This window comes from Oncorhynchus masou, chromosome 28, assembly GCF_036934945.1.
Source record: "Oncorhynchus masou masou isolate Uvic2021 chromosome 28, UVic_Omas_1.1, whole genome shotgun sequence".
In the NCBI taxonomy this organism is placed as follows: domain Eukaryota; kingdom Metazoa; phylum Chordata; class Actinopteri; order Salmoniformes; family Salmonidae; genus Oncorhynchus; species Oncorhynchus masou.
The window spans coordinates 28,763,356-28,785,874 of record NC_088239.1 but is presented as its reverse complement, the minus strand read 5'-3'; the positions used below and the strand labels follow the sequence as shown (position 1 = coordinate 28,785,874).

The following is a 22,519-nucleotide window of genomic DNA, read 5'->3' as shown; positions in this document are numbered from 1 at the left end:
GACAACCATAGACTCCTCTCTTGTCCACTTCTCTGTGGATAAAGTGAGTGTTGCTCGCTGTATGAAGCCTGTGTGATTGAGGTACCCTCTGTGTTACCCTCCTGCGCACACACTGAGCACACACACGCACATATACACACACGCGTGCACGGACACAGAGAGACAAATGCACGCACGCCAGCACACACGCGTGCAATGTTGTGACCCCCGTCATCGACACTCTGACAGTGATGACTCTCACAATCACTCCCGCTTTTACTACCGCTCAATGCTCAGTAACACACACGCACACACACAAATATAAACACACTTCAGAAAATGACAGCCATCTCCTGTGCAAAATTGCTGTGATGGCATCTACTCCCCTGCAGGGTACCTTCTCAGTGGTGGTAGAGGAAAGAATGATTGCACACACACGCACACACGCACGCACACGCACGCACACGCATGCGTATCATTGAAGAAGCGGAGGTGTAGGGCTTTGCAGACATTCCACTGACCACAATTACAATCACGTCTGAGAAAGATGTCATCCACCCACACACAAACTAAATGACTATCTAATGAATTCTAGATCATATGGTTAAAGAACGATACATTTTATATGGGAGCTTGATTGTCATTGAACAGAGAAAGGGGGTGTGCTAACCTCTGCCCTCCAATCAAAGGCTGGTTTGTCCATCACCTCAAAGTCCTTCAGGTCACGTTTGCTGTTGAAGCAGACAAAAATTGGATTCATATTTTTCAGTAACAGTAATAATAATAATAACAGCAATAATGGGGTGGCAGGTAGCCTGGTGGTTAGAGCGGTAGGCCAGTAACCGAAAGGTTGCTGGATCGTATACCGAGCTGACAAAGGTAAAAATCAAGACAGATCACACAGGTGTTTGATTGAAATCACAGTATTTTCCGACGTCATTCATGAATGCAACGTCATAACCATCCCCTTTATCAACATTAATAACATCCTAACCAGTGACTTACTTCAAAGAGTGTCTCTTTAGGAATACAAACAGGACACAGACAGCAATACCAAGAATCAGCAGGGTCAGTCCAATGGCTATGCCAGCATACACAGTCTCTATGGGTGAGACAAATACATGGATTGACAATCAATAAACACCCCAGAAACTCACACAGTCTTACGGTACATAAAGGGGGTTGCAACATTCTGGTAAATTTCCCAAAGTTCCCAGGTTATCCTGAAATCCTGGTTGGAGGATTCCTGTATATCCTCTTTTTTCCCTCCGGATACCGGAAAACTTCCAACTGCGATTGATGGAAAAAGTTACCAGAAGTTTGCAACCCTAAGTTCATATAATAATAGGGTATGTCCATATTACCTAGTCCGGGATCCTCTGGCAGGGCCGTTGAGATTGAGAAAGAGGGAGAGGGCTTTGGTCTCACGTGGCAACGGTTTCCTGTCCAACCATTCTGGCACCTGGAAAGGGTTAAGATTAAGGTGAAGGGAGAACCAGCCACCTCTTTCCTCCATTCTACTGGCCAGTCACTTGATAACAAGATGGATGGATTTGCTACCAATGGGACTATCGAAACTGAAATATTCTCTGCTTTTCTGAAACGTGGCTCTCTGTCAAGATACCCCCCATGGCTATCCAACTCAATGGATTCTCCATTCACCATGCCGACCAGACATTGGAGTCTTGGAAAATTGAGGGGGGGAGTGAGCTGCCTCTTCATCAACAACAACTGGTGTGTTGACTCGAGTGCGGTAGAAGTCAAATAGAAGTGTCGACCCATTGTTCACCTGTCTTGGAATAGCTGATGGTCAAATGCTGACGCTTTTACCACACAAGGGAGTTTTCAGCTGTTGTATACATTCCCCTTTAGGACAAGACAAATAACAAATCTGGCACTTAAGAAACTGTACAAGGCCATAACCATCCAGAGGCTGCTTTTCTGGTTGCCTGCGATTTTAATTCAGCATCATTAAGACATTCCCATCAACACTTCTCCCTTGCCACTAGGGGTGATACAGTCTAGAGCACTGTTTTTCTACCCACAAGCAAGCATACAAGGCCCTCCCTCGGCCGCCGTTCGGCAAATCAGATCACGACTCCATACTCTTGCTTCCTGTTTACAAGCAGAAGCTCAAACAGGAATTACCCGTGACTTGCATTGTTTGAGAAATGGTCTCCAGAATCAGGGATTATGCTACAGGACTGCTTTGCTAGCGCTGATTGGAATATGTTTCGGGACTCTGCTGATAACATCGACAAGCGAACCACCTCCGATACCGGCTTCAGTAGGAAATGCATTGGCAACGTTGTCCAAATAGGATCGGGCTAACCACACACAGAGCTATCGCAGACGACCCTGAGGCTACGGCTGAGGACAGGAACAAGTACAACAAGTCCCACTATGACCTCCACAAAGTCATCAAACGAGCAAAAGGACAATATAGGAATAAAGTGGAATCCTATTACACAGGCTCCGACGCGCGCCGCATGTGGCAGGGGCTACAGTCCATCACGGATTACAACGATGCCTCTCTACCAGACGGGCTCAATGCATTTTATGCATGCTTTGACAACAACATTGTGCCGGGTGTTAGGGCCGCCACCAACCCAGAAGATTGGGTGATCTCGCTCCTCGAGGCTAATGTGAGTAGTCTTTAATCAGGTCAATACCCGCAGGGCCCCATGGTATTCCAGGGTGCATTTTCAGAGCATGTGCAGAACAGCTGGTATATTCACAGTCATTTTTCAACCTCTCCTGGTCCCAGTCTGTAATCTCCACATCTTTTAAGATTACCACTATCAACCCTGTTTCCAAGAACTCTAAGGCTTGATGCTATCTGTAATAGTGAAGTGCTTTGAGAGGCTGGTTATAGCACACATCAACTCCATCCTCCCAGCCAGCCTAGACCCACTCCAATTTTCATACCGTCCCAACAGATCCATCGATGAAGCAATCTCAACTGCACTCCACACTGCCCTCACCCACCTAGATATGAGGAATACCTATGTCAGAATGCTGTTCATTGACTACAGCTCAGCGTTCAACACCATTGTCCCCTCCAAGCTCGTCACCAAGCTTAGGACCCTGGGACTGAACACCTCCCTCTGCAACTGGATTCTGGACTTCCTGACAGGCCGCCCCCAGGTAGCGAGGGTAGGCAACATCACCTCCACCACGCCGACACTCAACACTGGGGCCCCACGGGGGTGTGTGCTTAGACCCCTCCTGTACTCTCTGTTCACCCAAGACTCCAACACCGCCATCAAGTTTGGTGATGACACGACGGTGGTAGGCCTGATCACCGGCATCCATGAGACAGCCTACAGGGGGCCTACAGGCAGGAGGTCAAGTTCCTCGGTGTCCAAATCCCTAAGAGCTTAAAATAGTCCACACACGCGCACAGTCGTGAATAAGGCGCGACAGCACCTCCTCCCCCTTAGGAGGTTGAAAGGGTAAGGCATGGGCCCTCAAATCCTCAAAACGTTCTACAGCTGTACCATTGAAAGCACCTTGACTGACTGCATCACTGCTTGGTATGGCAATAGGACCGCCCTCGATCGCCTGGCACTACAGAGGGTGGTGTGGACAGCCCAGGAGAGCTCCCTGACATCCAGGACCTCTATATCAGGCAGTGTGAAAGGAAGGCCCAGAAAATCGTTAAAAACTCCAACCACCCAAGCCATAGACTGTTCTCTCTGTTTCCCCATGGCAGGCGGTACCAGTGCATCAAGTCTGAAACCAACAGGCTCCTGAACGGCTTCTATCCCCATGCCATAAAACTGCTGAATAGCTAATAAAAGGGCTACAAGGACTATCTGAGTTGACCTTTAGTATTTTATTATCTCTGCACACTCACAGGGTCATACACACTACGCACACTGATACTCCACACACACACACACACACACACGCTCACACACACGCTCACACACACATAATATGTACATACATTAATACTGACTCTACACATACCCACTCACATACAATCATCATATACGCTACTGCTACTGTTTATCATATATTTTTTTATGCCACCTTTATTTAACCAGGTAGGCTAGTTGAGAACAAGTTCTCATTTGCAACTGCGACCTGGCCAAGATAAAGCGTAGCAATTCGACACATAAAACAACACAGAGTTACACATGGAATGAACAAAACATAGAGTCATATCCTGATGTCTAGTCACCTTACCCCCTATACATATTTACCTCTATCACTCCAGTATCCCTGCACATCAGGGAACTGTATACTGGAACTGATCCTGTATCCAGTGTTCTTCTTCTTTCTATATCTTTTTTTCTATATATTTTTTTGTATTACGCTGTTATTGATTACTGCATCGTTGTTGTTTTTACATTTTTTTAACTAGGCAAGTCAGGGGCAGAACGACAGATTTGCACCTTGTCAGCTCAGGGATTTGAACTTGCAACCTTTCGGTTTCTAATCCAACACTCTAACCACAAGGCTACCCTGCCGGTTAGAGTTTTCAAGCAAGACAGTTCACTGTGCTTGTCACACTGAATGTCCATACTGAACGAACAAACACAGGCTTGGAAGAAAGTAAGGAGGTGTGCCTCCTCAACGGAAAACAATGTCCTTCTTATGTGGAGACTCCTACATGGACAGTACCAGTAGACTGAACAAGGAGCTTCATTCAGACACCTCAGTTGAGTGATTAGGGTGCCTCTCCTTTGAGAAAACAACACATTCATTCAGGACTTCTCTTCCAAGTCCACATCTGCTTAATACCATGGCTAGTTTTTGGGGTAGACATGTGGGGTAGACATGGGATTTTCAAATGTAAAACAAACATTCCTGGACAAAACATACTGCTTGCATTAAGTTGTGTTATATTCTCATTCCGAAGGGTCTCTTTGCATATTGTGTGGCAGACTGGCCAGGACTGTAGGCTGGGCTCTGGTCCAGCTTCTCGGAGGATCCTGCCCAGAGGACCAACATGACCTGCTAAGTCCGAACCTCTGACTCTCTGACATACATAGGCCCCAGGCACCACTACATGCTGGGGTCAGTCTGTTATATAATCATGAAAGAGAGAGTGAGAGAAAGAGAGAAATGGGAAAGGGGCAGCAAGAGATTGAACACGGGAGGGAGGATGAGAAACAGGAAAGAGGAGAGCAAAGAGAGAGAAAGGTGAGGGAGGGAGAGATAGAGGGGAAAGGGAGGTGAGGGAAATAGACAGTATTTTTACTGCCAAACACCAGTGAAGTTTCACCTCCCCAGAGTTTGGCCGATTTAAAAAATGTGGAACCATTTGCATCTCAATGTGACATTCACATAGCATTGTGGGAAAAGACACATAATATATTCCAGTCAGTCATGTGGCTTTGGAGTGCAGGTACCAGGAAGAATGTGAAATGCCAGGTAGTAGTCAACATTAAAGAGAGAGTTCACCCAAATTACAGTAGTCAGGTAAACAAAGTCAGGTAAGCAAAACCATGGATTGCTCTCTTATCTTGTCCATGGATTGCTGTCTTATCTTGTCCATGGATTACTGTCTTATCTTGTCCATGGATTGCTGTCTGTGAACGTTCCCTTTTATGCTGACATCAGCAGGTAGCTATAGTAAGTATATTGCCTCATGTTTAGACGAGGCATTCTATCGAATGCAAAATATTTTATTGAAGATTTCACAGCGGTTAACTACCACTTGTCTTGCATGTCGTCAACTCTTTCCCTTCAATATCTCAAGTTCTAGTTCCTTAGCTCCTTAGCCCAGTATGTGGTTTGTGTAAGATAAAAAAAATGTGTGTGTGGTGGGCGACCACAAAGAGTTGGAGTTGAACTCCACACGGGGTCACGCTAGCCTCCCTAAATCCAACGGATTAATCTAATGTGAAGGTCTTACGCGGTCTTCCCTCTAGACAATTTGTGGTGGGGGAACGTTCAAATATTGACCAGCGAGTGTCCATTGCAAAATCCCTCTGGGAACGTTCTGGGAACGTTGTGCTAGTCCGTGGTGGATAAATGGGAGGTGAGCCCCCTTCTAAAATCCGTCTGGGATAAACTGAGATTCCCCCATGGTCTGCCGAGCATGTCTTTTCCAGGGTTGGAAACAAGACTGATGGGATTTCCATGTTTTAAGGCAGAGAGAGAGAGAGCTGGAGAGAGAGCTGGAGAGAGAGCTAGAGAGAGAGCTAGAGAGAGAGAGAGAGAGCTAGAGAGAGAGAGAGCTAGAGAGAGCGATAGAGAGAGAAGGATAGAGAGAGAGTGATAGAGAGAGAGCGATAGAGAGAGAGCGATAGAGAGAGAGCGATAGAGAGAGCGATAGAGAGAGATCTGTAGCGAGAAGGGGTCGGAAGAGAAAATAAAAATAGATAGCATCCACTGTATATCATATGTATGGCAGGGGGGTTTGTGTGTTGTGAGTGTGTGCATGTGTGTGTATGTGTCCATGTGAATGCATGTTTGCAGTACTCATACTCACATGCACATTGGCCCATGCCTCCCCACATGGCACTCTCCGTGATGCAGACAGTATCTCGGAGGGCATTCTGCAACGAGGCCAAACATGTGTTTCAACAACACCCCTCTCTCATCGTACAGAGCCAACTGAGACCAGTGCAACGTCCCAAATCACACCCCATTCCCTTTGTAGAGCACTTCTTTTGATGGGGCCCTGGTCAACATAGTGCCTTACATTTGGGTGCCATTTGGGATGCATCCCAGCTCTTTTGGGGTAAACAATTCTCCCAATCTCCTCTCAGCCCCCCTTCTCTCCTTCTCTTGACACCACCTGTTAATCATGTCCACACCTAGGAAATGGGAAATATGATCCACGCATCCACAATGTTTCTCTGACATCACGACATGCCTGGTCAGAGAGACAGGGAATTGCCTCCGGAGAGCAAAGTGGAAAAACCTCTGAAAATGTATTTTCTGAAAAACGTCTTTAGTGAGAGTGTCAACATGTTACAGGTTTCTCCTGGACCTCTCTTCCTTCACCACTGCTTTTGTCGCTACATTTGTCTCTCTCTCTTCCCTTACAGGAACAACACATGATTTCACATATGGAAACGTGTTATTGGAACACTTTTCGAGTTCACTTGTGAAATGCATGTTTTTTTCCCTGAAGCGATGCTCTCTTCTCTCTCTTCTCTCTGTGTCTCTCTCCTCACTTTCGTCTCAACAGCATTGCTTATCTGGATTGTTCAAGGTTTTGGAAATGATATCTCAGACCTGAATCCATTTAATCCTCCAATCACTGTATGGAGCGATTTGTCCAATCCCCAATCGTGTAACTCCAGGGCTGCATGTCAGACGGATACCAACCAAATGGGCGGTTCTGTTTGGTTTAATTTCTCAAAGGCAACAGAAAAGCTGAGGTTTTGAAGAGTGGTTTTGGCACTGCACAGAATGACCTATGAGGTGTGCTTTGAAGGCAGAATTGCTGTAGTTGAGAATGTCATTACTGCCAAAGTTGGCACATTTGACAGCCACAAATGGAACAGAGTAAAGATGGGAAAATAATAATACATTGGAAATGCAAAGATGGACCTTTACAGTGGGAGCCAGGAGATTCCGGTAACTTTCTCAAAATTCCCAGGGTTTACAGAAATCCTAGTTGGAAGATTCCCCCCCCCCCCCCCCCCCCCAACCCCGTCTGACAGACCATGTTACATAAGAAAAAGGGAGACAATATGAAAGACCGTTCAAGTACTGCAATTCAAAAATATTGGAGGAAACGGTCTAAGCTGAGACGTCCAGTTGGAGGAAAGACGAACATAGAGTATGGGTGTGAGAGAGAGACAAAGAGAGAGAGGGAGACATAGAGGGTGTGAGAGAGAGACAAAGAGAGAGAGGGAGACATAGAGGGTGTGAGAGAGAGACAAAGAGAGAGAGGGAGACATAGAGGGTGTGACAGAGGGTAGAGGGTGTGAGAGAGACAAAGAGAGAGAGACAAAGAGAGAGAGGACATAGAGGGTGTGAGAGTGAGGGAGACATAGAGGGTGTGAGAGAAAACAAAGAGAGAGAGGGAGACATAGAGGGTGTGAGAGAGAGACAAAGAGAGAGAGGGTGTGAGAGAAAGAGAGAGAGGGTGTGTGAGAGAGAGAGAGAGAGAGAGAGAGAGAGAGAGAGAGAGAGAGGTGTGAGAGCGGGAGAGTGTGAGAGAGGACAAAGTATAGTAGAAGCAGTTACCATGGCAGCTGGACTCGTCAGAGTTAAAGGGTAGACAGTCAACGATCTGGTCACAACGCTTCTGGAACGGGACACAACTGGACGAACTCTCACACACCAGAGACCCGAGCGCACACTGCTGGAGAGCTGGGGAGGAAGAGGGAGATAGAGGAGCGAGAGATAGAGAAAGTCAGCTCTGCTTTCAATCACTTTCAATGTATTATTTAACACAATAGTGCTAAGAGAAGAGGAGCCCTCACACGGGTTTAAATGAAAAGATTTCATCATCCATGATCATGTACGACTGAGTATGAAGGCGAGGCTGTGAAAACACTTATGGATTCTAACTGTAAATGTCATGTTCTGACACTGTATTTTTCTTATGTAATTACACACATGTGAGCGCACACACACACACACATACATAATCCCCACCTACGCACACCCACACACCTAAACACACCCACACACACACACACACACAAGGACCCTTACGGCAGCTGTATTCATCCTCTCCGTAGGGGCAGTCAGAGACTCCATCGCATCGTAGTAGGGAGGGGAGACAGGTGTTGTTTAAACACTGGTACTGGTCAGGGTGTGGACAGTGGTCTTGGGGGGGCAGGGTGCCTGGGACAAGGCTGGGACACTGCTCCTCATCTGACTGGTCAGCACAGTCCTCCTCCCCATCACACCTCCAGGACAGAGGGACACACTGGAAGGAGTGGACACACTGGAACTGACCCGCGCTGCAGGTCAGAGGCTCTGGAGTCACAGGACCTGTGGGAAAACACACATGGGAGTTGATGTCGTCTTTAATGGTCCAGCTATTACACATGAACAAACACAACAATGCTAAATGTTCTCTATGATCCTCATTAGTCTGCGTCTCAAATGGTACCTTATTACCCCTAGGGCATGTAGGGCTTTGGTCAAAAGTAGTGCCCAAAAAGGGGTGCCATTTCAGCCGCATCCCATGTGAGAGTTGACTGTATACAGCTGAGAAGAGGAAGCGGAGTAAGCTACAGTAGCTAGAGGAGGGAAGGGGAGGGAGGGGTGTATGAAGACAACACAATACAAATGTAATTGCTTTTCTCCCCCATTGCTCTCTCCTCTCCCCCAGCGTCAAACCCAGACTCCACAGTGAATTTATACAGGCCCGCAGAACAACAGGCTTCATTAGTTCACTACACTACTCTACTCTCCCTCTGGCACAATGGAACCCGTTTATTGGGAGGGAGGGAGGGAGGCAGGGAAGAAGAGAGAGAGAAGTGCACGTCAGAGGAAATGGCAGGAATGTAGGGTGTCAAGTCGGGTAAAGGAAAGGAGCAGAGGGAGGAGGAGAGAATGGAAGAGAGGGAGAGAGAAAATATAATCGAGGAGTGAAATGGGCAAGGGAGAGCGAGAGAACATGACAAAGAGAAGAGAACTCTTACCTCCCACCACACACTGAGTGGTAAAGGAGATGTCATCCAGGGCGATGTCCGTCCACACGTCACCCCCCACTTCTGCCTGGAAGGTCACTCTGAAGGGGGTTGTGTTGGACAGGATCACACTTGCGTAGGACCACCGGTCGCCATGGTTACCACTGGCGGCCCACATTAACAGGCGAGTTCCGCTTGAGCCGACAGTGTAGACCTGAGTGACACGCCAGTGAGATTGCAGCACTATAAATGTCACTTAGCTGTGGCTTAACAAGGGACACACACACTTACTGTAACAACCACAGAGTGTGGAGGACAGGGATCCATGACTACAGTTAAGTTATTTATTTTTTGTAAATATTTACAGTACCAGTCAAAGGTTTGGAAACACCTACTCATTGAAAGGTTTTTCTTTTTCTTTATTTGTACTATTTTCACATTGTAGAATAATAGTGAACAACATCAAAACTATAAAAATAAATAAATAACACATATGAAATAATGTAGTACACAAAAAAGTGTTAAACAAATCAAAATATATTTTAGGTTTTAGATTTTTCGAAGTAGCCACCCTTTGCCTTGATGACAGCTTTGCACACTCCTGGCCTTCTCTCAACCAGCTTCACCTGGAACGCTTTTCCAACAGTCTTGAAGGAGTTCCTACATATGCTGAGCACTTGTTGGCTGCTTTTCCTTTACTCAGCAGTCCAATCTCAAATGAGTTGAGGTCGGATGATTGTGGAGGCCAGGTCATCTGATGCAACACTCCATCACTCTACTTCTTGGTCAAATAGCCCTTACACAGCCTGGAGGTGTGTTGGGTCATTATCCTGTTGAAAAACAAATGATAGTCCCACTAAGCGCAAACCAGATGGCAAATCGCTGCAGAATGCTGTTGTAGCCGTGCTGGTTAAGTGTGCCTTGAATTCTAAATAAATCACAGTGTCAACAGCAAAGCACCCCCACACCTCCTCCATGCTTCACGGTGGGAACTACACATTCGGAAATCATCCATTCACCTACTCTGTGTCTCACAAAGACACAGTGGTTGGAACCAAAAATCTCAAATTTGGACTCATCAGACAAAAGGACAGTGCATGTCAGAGCAAAAACCAAGCTATGAGGTCAAAGGAATTGTCTGTAGAGCTCCAAGATAGGATTGTGTCGAGGCACAGATCTGGGGAAGGGTACCAAAACATGTCTGCAACATTGAAGGTTCCCAAGAACACAGTGGCCTCCATCATTTTTAAATGGAAGAAGTTTGGATCCACCAAGACTTTTCCTAGAGCTGGCCGCCCGGCCAAACTGAGCAATCGGGGGAGAAGGGCCTTGGTCAAGGAGGTGAACAAGAACCCGATAGTCACTCTGACAGAGGTCCAGTGTTCCTCTGTGGAGATGAAAGAACCTTCCAGAAGTACAACCATCTCTGCAGCACTTCACCAATCAGGCCTTTATGGTACAGCAGCCAGATGGAAGGCACATGACAGCCCACTTGGAGTTTTCCAAAAGGCACCTAAAGGACTCTAAGATCATGAGAAACAAGATTCTCTGGTCTGATGAAACCAAGATTGAACTCTGGCCTGAATGCCAAGCATTACGTGTGGAAGAAACCTGGCACCATCCCTACAGTGAAGCATGGTGGTGGCAGCATCATTCTGTGGGGCTGTTTTTCAGCGGCAGGGACTGGGAGACTAGTCAGGATCGAGGAAAAGATTAACCAAGCAAAGTACAGAGAGATCCTTGATGAAAACATGCTTCTGGGTGCTCAGGACCTCAGACTGAAGCGAAAGTTCACCTTCCAACAGGACAGCGACCCTAAGCACACTGCCAAGACAATGCAAGAGTGGCTTCAGGACAAGTCTCTGAATGTTTGGTGAGTGGCCAAGCCAGAGCCCGGACTTGAACCCGATCGAACATCTCTGGAGAGACCTGAAAATAGGTGTGCAGCAACTCTCCCCATCCAAACTGACAGAGCTTGAGAGAATCTGCAGAGAAGAATGGAAGAAACTCCCCAAATACAGGTGTGTCAAGCTTGTAGCATCATACCCAAGAAGACTCGAGGCTCTAATCGCTGCCAAAGGCGCTTCAACAAAGTTTTGAGTAAATGGTCTGAATGCGTGAATGTGAATTTGATTTCTATAAACCTGTTTTTGTTTTGTAATTATGGGGCATTGTGGTGTAGATTGATGAGGGAAAAAATGGTCAATTTTAGAATACGGCTGTAAGGTAACAAAATGTGCAAAAAGGCAAAGGGTCTGAATACTTTCTGAATGAACTGTATTTGCCATATATTTCAACTGCGCTGTGATGTTTCAAAAGTTCTGAACCATTTTCAAAGTTTCTATAGATTGTAAATTAAAGATAAACATATTTGCTCAGGGCGTTATTATATTATTGATCGATTGACTATGACCTTTTAAATAACTAAGCAGTGCTATTTGCAAAGTTAGCTCCAGGTAAATGTTGCAATTCTTCAAGCTATATATGGACTGTGCCAAAACAAATGATCTAATGATGCTGTCTCTTCTGCAGCAAAATCTGCAAAGCTGGGATGGTTGTATCCCCTATCAGTCCGTCTGTCCGTCCGTCTATCTATCTACGTATAGATAACAGTCCATTGGTTGCAAGAATACGTTTTGAAACCTGCATCATTTTGTGTATCAGTTTATAAAACATGTGCCATTGAATCGGTACATTGAAAATCTCTTCCCAACTATTTTGTAATCTATATGGCACAGCTGTCAATTTTTTGATCCTTAAATTAATCTGGTGTACTTTTTTTAAATTCATCACAATTTTCTTTAACAAATTTTGGTCTTTAATGCAGGGCCGGCAGACAAGTTCCTTACTTTCTCCCCGTTCCACTTGCCTCTCATTTTTTTCGTTAAAATTAGTTGGTTGTAATTTTGAGTAGAGCAGACATTTCCATATATTTTTGTTAGCTGCATGTGTGACATAACACCACCAGTCCTATTTACTATATAATTTAGAAAAAATAATACAATTTTTAAACATTTTTTTCTGGTGGATTAAACTGATATTGCAACAAACTTTGTTTTTATCCAGTGGAAAAGACAGAACAAATATTACAACAAAATTATTTATTAGGGCATGACTTAAAGGGGAAAGTGATTACTACTTAATGTTCGATGGTTCTTCAGCCTGAAAGGAGTCTTTAGGCAAGGAGAATTGGTAGTCCATGGTTCGGTTTTTCCTAAAACAGCTAGCTACAGAACAAAGGAAGTTATGGGGCAACCATCTATGTAAAATACTGAACCGCCTTTAAGCTTTCCTCCTACCTTTAACGTCCCCATCCTGTCTGATCCATGCATGTAGAACCAGAATCGTAGGTGACATATGCCAATACTGGCTGGGAATGGGTTCCGCGTCGTAACCTTGGCGATGTCACCTTCTCTCTCTGTGGCAGAGTGCACATACAGAAACTTCCCTTCTCCACCTGTGGATCATGGAGAGAAATATACAACCGCATACGTCTCTAGTCATTTCTCCAAGTAGTGAGTCAAATCGAATGTGTTGGAGACTAGCTATGCTTACAGGTTCAAACTTAGACCCAGAATATTTCCTGATAAAGTCATATGACAACTCTCTGCCCTAAATGTGAACAGTATCGGACCACCCAAAACAACTGGAAGTCAAAGAACATTTTGTGAAGATGGTGTTACTGTCTAAAAGCCTGTTTCCTGCAGACATGCTGTGCTGAGAGGATTCTTCTGATCTGCTTCTATTTAGTCTCTTAGACTGAGACTGAGAGGCCACTGAGGCGACGCCAGAACTAAGTAGGAGTTTTCCACATGAGCTAGAGGGGATTTGGGGTTGTCTCAATGCGCGGTGAGTCCCACACCACAATATTCTCACCCAAAATACTGTATTTCCCTGGAGACTCTTCTAGAATCTTCAAAGTCTTTATTCCTCATTTCTGTCTCTTTCATTCTAGGAAAGACCTGTGTGCTGGTTTGTATTGTCTTCTAAACTTTGAATCAGATTTGAAATGCAACGGTAAATAAGCTAATGCATGACTAGGGGATGCATGTCCTCTCCACCCCTACCATTCTGATGGTGGAAGTAAGAGAGCTCCACCACATTTGTGTGATGTTCTGTATTCTCTCTTTTCTTTATTGACTATCTAAGCAGTGTGTGTGTGTGTGTGTGTGCGCGTGTGTGTGTTGCCTGACTGTGTGTATGTGATACGGCGGGCGAGGCCCATTGATCTGCCTTCCCCAGTGAGATCATAAGGTCAGCCTGTGCCACAGAGCCTGGTGTCCACATTCATCTCCACGATCTATGAGTTGGGTGGCCAGTCACTACGAGCTACGTCCCAACTGGCAACCTACAATCGTTGTTATAGCGGACACATTCATCCAGAAGGTATAGCATTTTGTGTTCATACACTAGTCCCTATATAGTGCACTACCTTGGACCAGAGCCCTAAGAGAATAGTTTGTGGACAATATTCTCTACATTCTGGATGAATGTGTTCCACTATAACAACGATTGTCCTTGTAAAATTCATGGGTCGACTTGTTGTGATGTAATGCATCATTGGATGGTGTAAAGGCCAGCTTTGTACTTGGTCTGTGTCCAGGCTAACACTAGCCTGGGCAACCATGTTTTTTTTTAATGGTACACAATCCAAACAGCTGCAAATACCCCTTTAGATTCCTAATAAACGGAAGAATGCCTGAATTTCCTGTGCGGAAATCCTCTCATTGCCACAGGAACATTGTCAATCTGCTCCAATGCTTTGGGAGCGTCTTAAAACCAGCCACAGAAGATTGCATTCTGTGTGGTATACAGAACTAATAAGTAATGGACTCCCTGAACTCAGGCACACAGGCAGAATGATACTCCATGGCTGTGTCCCAAATAGCACCCTGTTCCCTTTTGTAGTGCCCTACTTCAACCAGGGAAAATAGGGTCCTGTTCAAAAGTAGAGCACTGTATATATGGAATAGGGTGGGATGCATTTGGGACGCATCCCACTACTGTAGTGGTATAGAACCCAGAGTTTTCCCTGGACATGTGATCTGTTAGTTACAGCCTATTTTGTCCTCTTCAGGTCATTTGTTCCGGAACAACTCAAGTTATATGCTATTCTACCTGTTCAGACCAAGTGCACTCAGAACAAATGCTGGGTTGCAATCATTGGGGACATTAGTTGGGTTGTTTTCTTTAAAAATAGAAAGGTTGGGTTGTTCAACTTAACGTGGGTTGTACCAACTTAACGTGATGATCAAGAATGATATTTACTCTCACGGGTAGCAAAAAATAACTATCTGAAAGCCACGCCCCTAATAAGCCATGCTTCCTGTAATAACATTGCATTAAAAAGACCCAGCTGCTGGGTCAGCCCAGCATGAAAGTGATATATCTCAATTGATGGTTAAATTAACCCATGTTTGGGTAATCCCAACAACCCAACATGTTGTGTTATTCATGCAACCCAACTGGCTGGGTCAAGATAACCCAGCGTGTGTTCTGTCCAATATTTACCCAGCGCTGGGTTACCAAATTTTAACCCAGCTGTTTTCAGAGCGTGGTCAGTAAAATCTCAATGTCCAAGGAGGGCAGTACTGACCAGGGCTGTGGTCAAAGGGGGGTCCCGTTCCTGGGGTGTCTCTCCTCTGACCAATCCTCCAGTCAAGGTCGTCATCAGGGTCCTGAGTCAGCTGGCAGGTCTCCTCCCACATATCCTTTGGCATGTCAAAGTTACAGGCACCTGGTAGGCCTACAATGTAGCCTGGGAGCGAGAGAGAGATTGGGAAGAGGGAGGAAGAGCAAGAGAGTGAGAAAGACAGAGAGGGCAAAGAAATAGCAAAGTTGCAGATGACTCCTTAATAGTTCTCTATTGTATAGTTCAGTACTCCCTAGCTCTGGTCCAGGGCGTTACCTGCGGCTTGCTGACTCAGCCATCAGCAAGCCGCACATAACACCCTGGAAAAGAGCTAGCTCTACTCACCACAGTCTACCTCATCCGACTCGTCTGCACAGTCGGCCTTGCTGTCACACACCAGGTGGGACTCGATGCAGTCACCGCTCTGGCACACAAAGTCTGTGACCGCCGGACATGACGCTGGCACCATTGCACCTGGACCACACACAGACACACAAACACGCTTGCACATGTTCAAAACATACACGGATGTCTTTCACCATAACAAGACAGCCTTTGCTGTTTCCTCTGTTAGAGGCGGTTTCTGCTGTGAGCCAACTACCCCCCCCTATAGTGGATCAAAAGACAACGTTCCTGAATAAGAATCAGAGAGTGTGTGCTGAGATGAGGTGAAGCTCTGGATGATGTGTTCTCAAGGTGTGTGCAAGAGCATTTGAGCAGTCAGGAAGCCTAACAGAGGAAAGCACACACCTCTGTGTTCAGGACCGGTAACACAACAACAAACTAGGACCACAGTCAAAGCATCCTCCTGCAGCTCAGCCACATGTTTGAGAAGAGGAAGTACAGAACACGAGAGACCGGGATCAGGTGGATCAGAGGTGTGTGTGTGTGTGTATGCCAAAGGTGCTAGTACAAAGTTTTGACTCAGGGGTGTGAATATCTTTGTAAATTAGATATTTCCGTAATTTAGATTTCAATAAATTTGCAAAGATTTCAAAAATAAAAGTACTTTGTCATTACGGGGTAATGTGTGTTGATGGGTGCAAATTATTATATTTTTCATTCATTTTGAACTCTGAAACACAACAAAATGTGAAATAAGTCAAAGGTATGAATCCTTTCTGATGACACTGTAAATTACAGAGTGAAAAGAAGGAAGTGTGTACAGAATAAAAATATTCAAAAATGATGTTGAATGTTCCCGAGTGGCCTAGTTACAGTTTTGACTTAGATTGGCTTGAAAATCTATGGGAAGTATTGAAAATGGTTGTCTAGCAATGGTCAACAACCAACTTGACAGAGTTTAAAGAGTTTAAAAAATAATAAATGGGCAATTATTGTACAATCCAGGTGTGCTAAACTCTTAGAGATTTATCCCAACAGACTCACAGCTGTAATCGCTGTCAAAGGTGATTCTAACATGTTTTGACTCAAGGGCTTGAATATATATCGAATCAATATTAGCGTGTTATTTTTCATCAATCTTTAAAAAATATATAATATGTTTTTCCACTTTGACGTTACAGAGTATTCTGTGTAGATAAAAAAAAAGATACATTTTAAGCGCAATATGTAACACAACAAAATGTGGAAAAAGTGTGAGTGAAAAGTGTGAGTGTGAATACTTTCTGAAGGCACCTCTTTCTGAAGGCACCTCTTTCTGAAGGCACCTCTTTCTGAAGGCACCTCCATCAAGGCTACAGAAACCAGGAAAAACCCTTTTGCACGTTGACATGCAAAGACAAACCTGACTATTTTAATTGAATGTCTATAGAACCTGAAAAATGAGAGTATGAGCAATTTGAGAGCAGACTGGGTTTGAGTTAATAAAGCTTGTTTGATGAAAGTGTGTGTGTCTGTGTGTGTGACTGTGTGTGTGACTGTGTGTTGGAGGGAGCATTGCAGGGGTCTGGACAGTTGCCACACATTGCAAGGCCCTCCGTCAGCCCCTGCTTAATGTAAGGTTGTACTAATGTGGAATACCTGTCTGTAGCAGAGCCTCCTAATAAAAAGCAGTAGGAACCGGTTGGAACCAAACGGAAGCAAGCTGAAATGGGGAAAGACCTACTTGAATATACTGCTACATTATTCCCTTGGTTACACTATTCTCTTGGTTATACTACTACACTATCCTATTGGTTATACTACTACACTATCATATTGGTTATACTATTACACTATCCTATTGGTTATACTACTACACTATCCTCTTGGTTATACTACTACACTATCCTCTTGGTTATACTACTACACTACCCTATTGGTTATACTACTACACTATTCTCTTGGTTATACTGCTACACTATCCAATTGGTTATAGTGCTACACTATCCTATTGGTTATACTACTACACTATCCTATTGGTTATACTACTACGCTATCCTATTGGTTATACTACTACACTATCCTATTGGTTATACTAGTACACTATCATATAGGTTATACTACTACAATATCCTATTGGTTATACTACTACACTATCATCTTGGTTATATTACTACACTATCCTATTGGTTATACTACTACACTATTCTCTTGGTTATACTGCTACACTATTCTCTTGGTTATACTACTACACTATTCTCTTGGTTATACTGCTACACTATCCTCTTGGTTATACTACTACACTATCCTCTTGGTTATACTACTACACTATCCTCTTGGTTATACTACTACACTATCCTATTGGTTATACTACTACACTATCCTATTGGTTATACTATTACACTATCCTATTGGTTATACTACTACACTATTCTCTTGGTTATACTACTACACTATTCTCTTGGTTATACTACTACACTATCCTCTTGGTTATACTACTACACTATCCTATTGGTTATACTACTACACTATCCTATTGGTTGTACTACTACATGATTATCTTGGTTATGCTACTACATGATTCTCTTGGTTATACTACTACACTTATCTTTTTCCCATATCATTACTACTAAATAACAGATTTAATCTGAGAAAATTAAGCTGTTTTGATGTTGGTTTTGATGATGTGTCTGTTGGTGGGGGCTGTTACAGTTTCAAGCAGGTGACTTATATTCCTCACACAGCAGCTTGTGTGTTGAGTGTGTCAAACTGTCAAATTCCTCCATTGCCAAGATCAGACAACCACCTAACAGGTGATTAAACAGCCTGATCATTACACAGGTGCACCTTGTGTTTGGGACAATAAAAGGCCACTAAAATGTACAGTTTGGTAACACAACGCCACAGATGTCTCAAATTTTGAGGCAGCGTGCAATTGGAATGCTGACTGCAGGAATGTCCACCAGAGCTGTTGCCAGAGAATTGCATGTTAATTTCTCTAACATAAGCCACCTCCAACGTCGTTTTAGAGAATTTGGCAGTACGTCCAACCGGCATCACAACCGCAGACCATGTGTATGACATTGGGAGGCCAAGCGTTTTGGTGATGTTAACGTTGTAAATTCACGCCCATGGTGGAGGTGGGGTTATGGTATGGGTAGGCATAAGCTATGGACAACGAACACATATGCATTTTGCATTTGGCAATTTGAATGCACCATGCCCATTTTTTTATGTACACTAAATTACCAAAGGTATGTGGACACCTGTATGCAGGTGGGCTCCCGAGTGGTGCAGCGGTCTAAGACACTGCAGTACCTGGTTCAAATCCAGGCTGCATCACATCCGGCCGGGGAAGGCTGTCATTGTAAATAAGAATTTGTTCTTAACTGACTTGCCTAGTTAAATAAAGGTTAAATAAAATAAATAAAATAAAATAAAAAGGTTCCCACAAAAGTATGTGGACACCTGCTCATTGGGCATCTCATTCCAAAATCATGGGCATTAATTTGTAGTTGGTCCCTCCTTTGCTGCTGTAACACCCTCCACTCCTCTGGGAAGGCTTTCTACTAGATGTTGAAACATTGCTGCGGGGACTTGCTTTCTTTCAGCCACAAGAGCATTAGTTAGATCAGGCACTGATGTTGGGCGATTAGGCTCGCAGTCGGCATTCCAATTCATCTCAAAGTTCTTAGATCGGATTGAGGTCAGGGCTCTGGGCAGGCCAGTCAAGTTCTTCCACACCGATCGCGACAAACCATTTCTGTATGGACCTCGCTTTGTGCACAGGGGCATTGTCATGCTGAAACAGGAAAGGGCCTTCCCCAAACTGTTGCCACAAAGTTGGAAGCACAGAATTGTCTAGAATGTCATTGTATGATGTATCGTTAAGATTTCCCTTCGCTGGAACTAAGGGGCCTAGTCAGAAACCATGAAAACAGCCCCAGACCATTATTCCTCCTCCACCACACTTTAGTGTTGCCACTACACATTTGAGCGTTCTCCTGGCATTCGTTAAACCCAGATTCGTCCGTCGGATTACCAGATGGTTAAGTGTGAATCATCACTCCAGAGAATGCTCCATAGTCCAATTGTGGCAAGCTTTACACCACTCCAGCCAATGCTTGGCATTACGCCTGGTGATCTTAGGCTTGTGTGCAGCTGCTTGGACCAAGGAAACACATTTCATGAAGCTCCCTGACAAACAGTTCTTCTGATGACAGGCGATTTTTACGCGCTTCAGCACTCGGCAGTGCCGTTCTGTAAGCTTGTGTGGCCGAACACTTTGCAGCTGGGCCGTTGTTGCTCCGAGACGTTTCTAATTCACAATAACAGCACTTACAGTTGACCAGGGCAGCTCTATCGGGGCAGATATTTGACGAACTGACTTGTTGGGAAGGTGGCATCCTATGACGGTGCCACGTTGAAATGAGCTCTTCAGTAAGGCCATTTTACTGCCAATGTTTGTCTGTGGAGATTGCATGGCTGTGTGCTTGATTTTATACACCCATCAGCAATGGGTGAGGCTGAAATAGCCGAATCTCCTAATTTGAAGGATTGTCCACATACTTCTGTATTTATAGTGTATCTACCTAGATAGTTATTTCTTGATTTCTTGTTTAGATTTTTTATTTTTATTTGAGGATTTGTATTGTATTTGCAAGACATTCTACTGCACTGTTGGAGCTAGTAACATAAGCATTTTGCTACACCTGCCATAACACCTGCAAATACTGTATGTGTACGCTTTCCAATACATCTTGATTTGATTTGAAGAGCGATGCGCATTTAAATGCTGCTGGACTACTTGAATGTCCTTTATCCACATTATTAAAAGTGAATCTAGCCTCAGGTGCTAGTCTGGCCTTTTGTTGCTTTTCTCTACAGATTCCAATGAGTTCAACTCCAATTTCAAGGCATAGAAGCTGACATGACTTAAAACTAATTCAATTTATTTTCATGCCAGGGAATTATATATTTATTTCCATATTGTCAGAGGATCCCGGGGGGTTCGTAGGAACTAGCCAATGAACTTCTGTTCACTTCTAATTAACTTGTACATTTTAATCCCTGATTCGAGGGAGAATGGTTTTTAGAGTCATGTTCTGTGCCCGGAACATCTTCAAAGACAAGACTAGAGCGAGCCGTTCCAAGAGAAAGTTACATTGTGCATTGCAGAACTATGTCAGTACCAAGAGTATCTCTAGGAGTAACTCCTAGTACAAGGAGTAACAAATCCAATCCTGATAGGAGATTCCCGAGAAAGACAGTACACACCTGACATGTGTGCATTGACATATAAGACAGAGATGGATAAAGATGTGATATAAGTCCTGATGAGACTGAGGCTGTGTCCTAATATGGACACCGTAAAACCTGTTGTACAGAAAACGTTCACGTTGTGGATGCATGGCTCACTTACTGGGGTCACAGTCTGTGAACAGGAGGTCATCCAGCGCAGCCCCTCCGCTCACGTCTCTGGAGCGTATCCCCTCGAAGACCACTTCAAAGTTCCTCAACTTCCGCAGGGGAACCTCCGCCCGGTTCCACTCCTCCCCTTGGTTCCCGGTCTTGTTCCACACCTCCGTCACCCCATTGTTCTCAGTCTGTGGAGAGGTCAGACGTAGAGAGGTCAAACACAATGTTCCATAGCACACTTTGGTACGCTGTCCATATTGAGAGCTCCTGCTGAGGCCGTCATAATATGGACGCTGTACATTGATTATTCAACCGCAAGGCTCTCCGACCCTTGTCCTGGAGTGTTACCGTCCTGAAGGTTTTCGCTCCAACCCGAATCTCACACACCTGATTCGAATAATTAGCTGGTTGATAAGATGAATCAGGTTAGTTACAACTGGGGTTGAAACAAAAACCTACAGGAGGGTAGTTCGCCAGGAACAGGGTTTGAGAGCCCTGTTCTATAACATAACCTATATAGTGTATATAAATGACCCACTCGGAGTCATTCAAAAGTGACTTATATGAACATGTACAGCACTGCTGATTATTCTGTAATGTAATCATACAGAGCCCAGATCATTCAATCACATACAGTATGGAGGAGTACAGAATAGGAGGTTGCATTGAATTGAGGCCGAGTAATGGAACGCTTTCCGCCGCTGAGTAGCACGGGGGTCATTTAAGAAGAGTCATTATAGTCACTTTAGCATAACATCACAGTAATGAATGCTCTTGCCCTTAGACCTCCTATTAAATCTGTAACGGGCCGGTTCTCTCCCAGGCCGAGTCTCAAATCGCACCCTATTCCATAGGGCTCTGGTCAAAAGTAATCTGCCATTTAAGAAATAGGGTGCCGTTTGGGACTCAACCCCAGTCATCTTTAATGTATTAGACTCATGCCACATATGGAACAGATTCAAATCCAGGCCAAATAGCATTAGTTGGTAAATCCTTTGTGTCTTTTCCCATGGTACTGCAGAGGCACTGGATGATATCTAATAAAGCTGAAATGATGAATGCGACTTAGAGCTGGGTACTGCATATCACGACAGGCTAGATTCTCAGGTTCTGAACATAATGCTGTGGAGTTGCAGTTGGACACTTCCCCAGTCAAATCAGGCAAAATGTCATTAAACATGCTAATGTTAGTTTAGGGACAAGAGTTTTTCCTGACTGTGTGTGTGTGTGTTTAAACCAGACCCTAGGGTATAATAGGTGAAGTGTTCAGGAAAATCTCTGGGCCCTAGTTATTCTGTCTTAATTAACTATGTTAGATTACATGTATAGATACATTACTATTTGTTGTTTCTTATATTTGCTCCACTCACACAGTAATAAAGAAAATCCCATTCAGTTGTCCAATCAGGCATAATTTAGCTTTTGGATTTATTTCTTCATCTCTCTGCGATTAAAGGGGGTAATTTGGGATTCAGTGGTCACTCCACTGAAAAAAATATAGAATATAATATTATATATAATATATATATATATATATATATATATATATATATATATATATATATATATATATATATATATATACTAACCTTATATATCACCCCTT

At 44.2% G+C, this 22,519-nt stretch overlaps 1 protein-coding gene across 4 annotated transcripts in view; it reads right to left on the bottom strand.

The window, feature by feature from the left end:
- Positions 1-22,519, bottom strand: part of malrd1 (MAM and LDL receptor class A domain containing 1) — a 208,268-nt gene that overhangs the window by 2,715 nt on the left and 183,034 nt on the right. For all 4 annotated transcript variants that reach the window (XM_064941836.1, XM_064941833.1, XM_064941834.1 and 1 more), the window contains 11 exons: positions 20,918-21,101; positions 15,517-15,645; positions 15,136-15,297; positions 12,839-12,996; positions 9,552-9,753; positions 8,614-8,895; positions 8,140-8,265; positions 6,428-6,494; positions 1,344-1,441; positions 985-1,081; positions 650-710 (listed from right to left, as the gene is read on the bottom strand). In XM_064941836.1, coding sequence (XP_064797908.1) covers positions 650-710; positions 985-1,081; positions 1,344-1,441; positions 6,428-6,494; positions 8,140-8,265; positions 8,614-8,895; positions 9,552-9,753; positions 12,839-12,996; positions 15,136-15,297; positions 15,517-15,645; positions 20,918-21,101 — 1,566 coding nt within the window. The remainder of the gene's footprint in view (positions 1-649; positions 711-984; positions 1,082-1,343; positions 1,442-6,427; positions 6,495-8,139; positions 8,266-8,613; positions 8,896-9,551; positions 9,754-12,838; positions 12,997-15,135; positions 15,298-15,516; positions 15,646-20,917; positions 21,102-22,519) is intronic.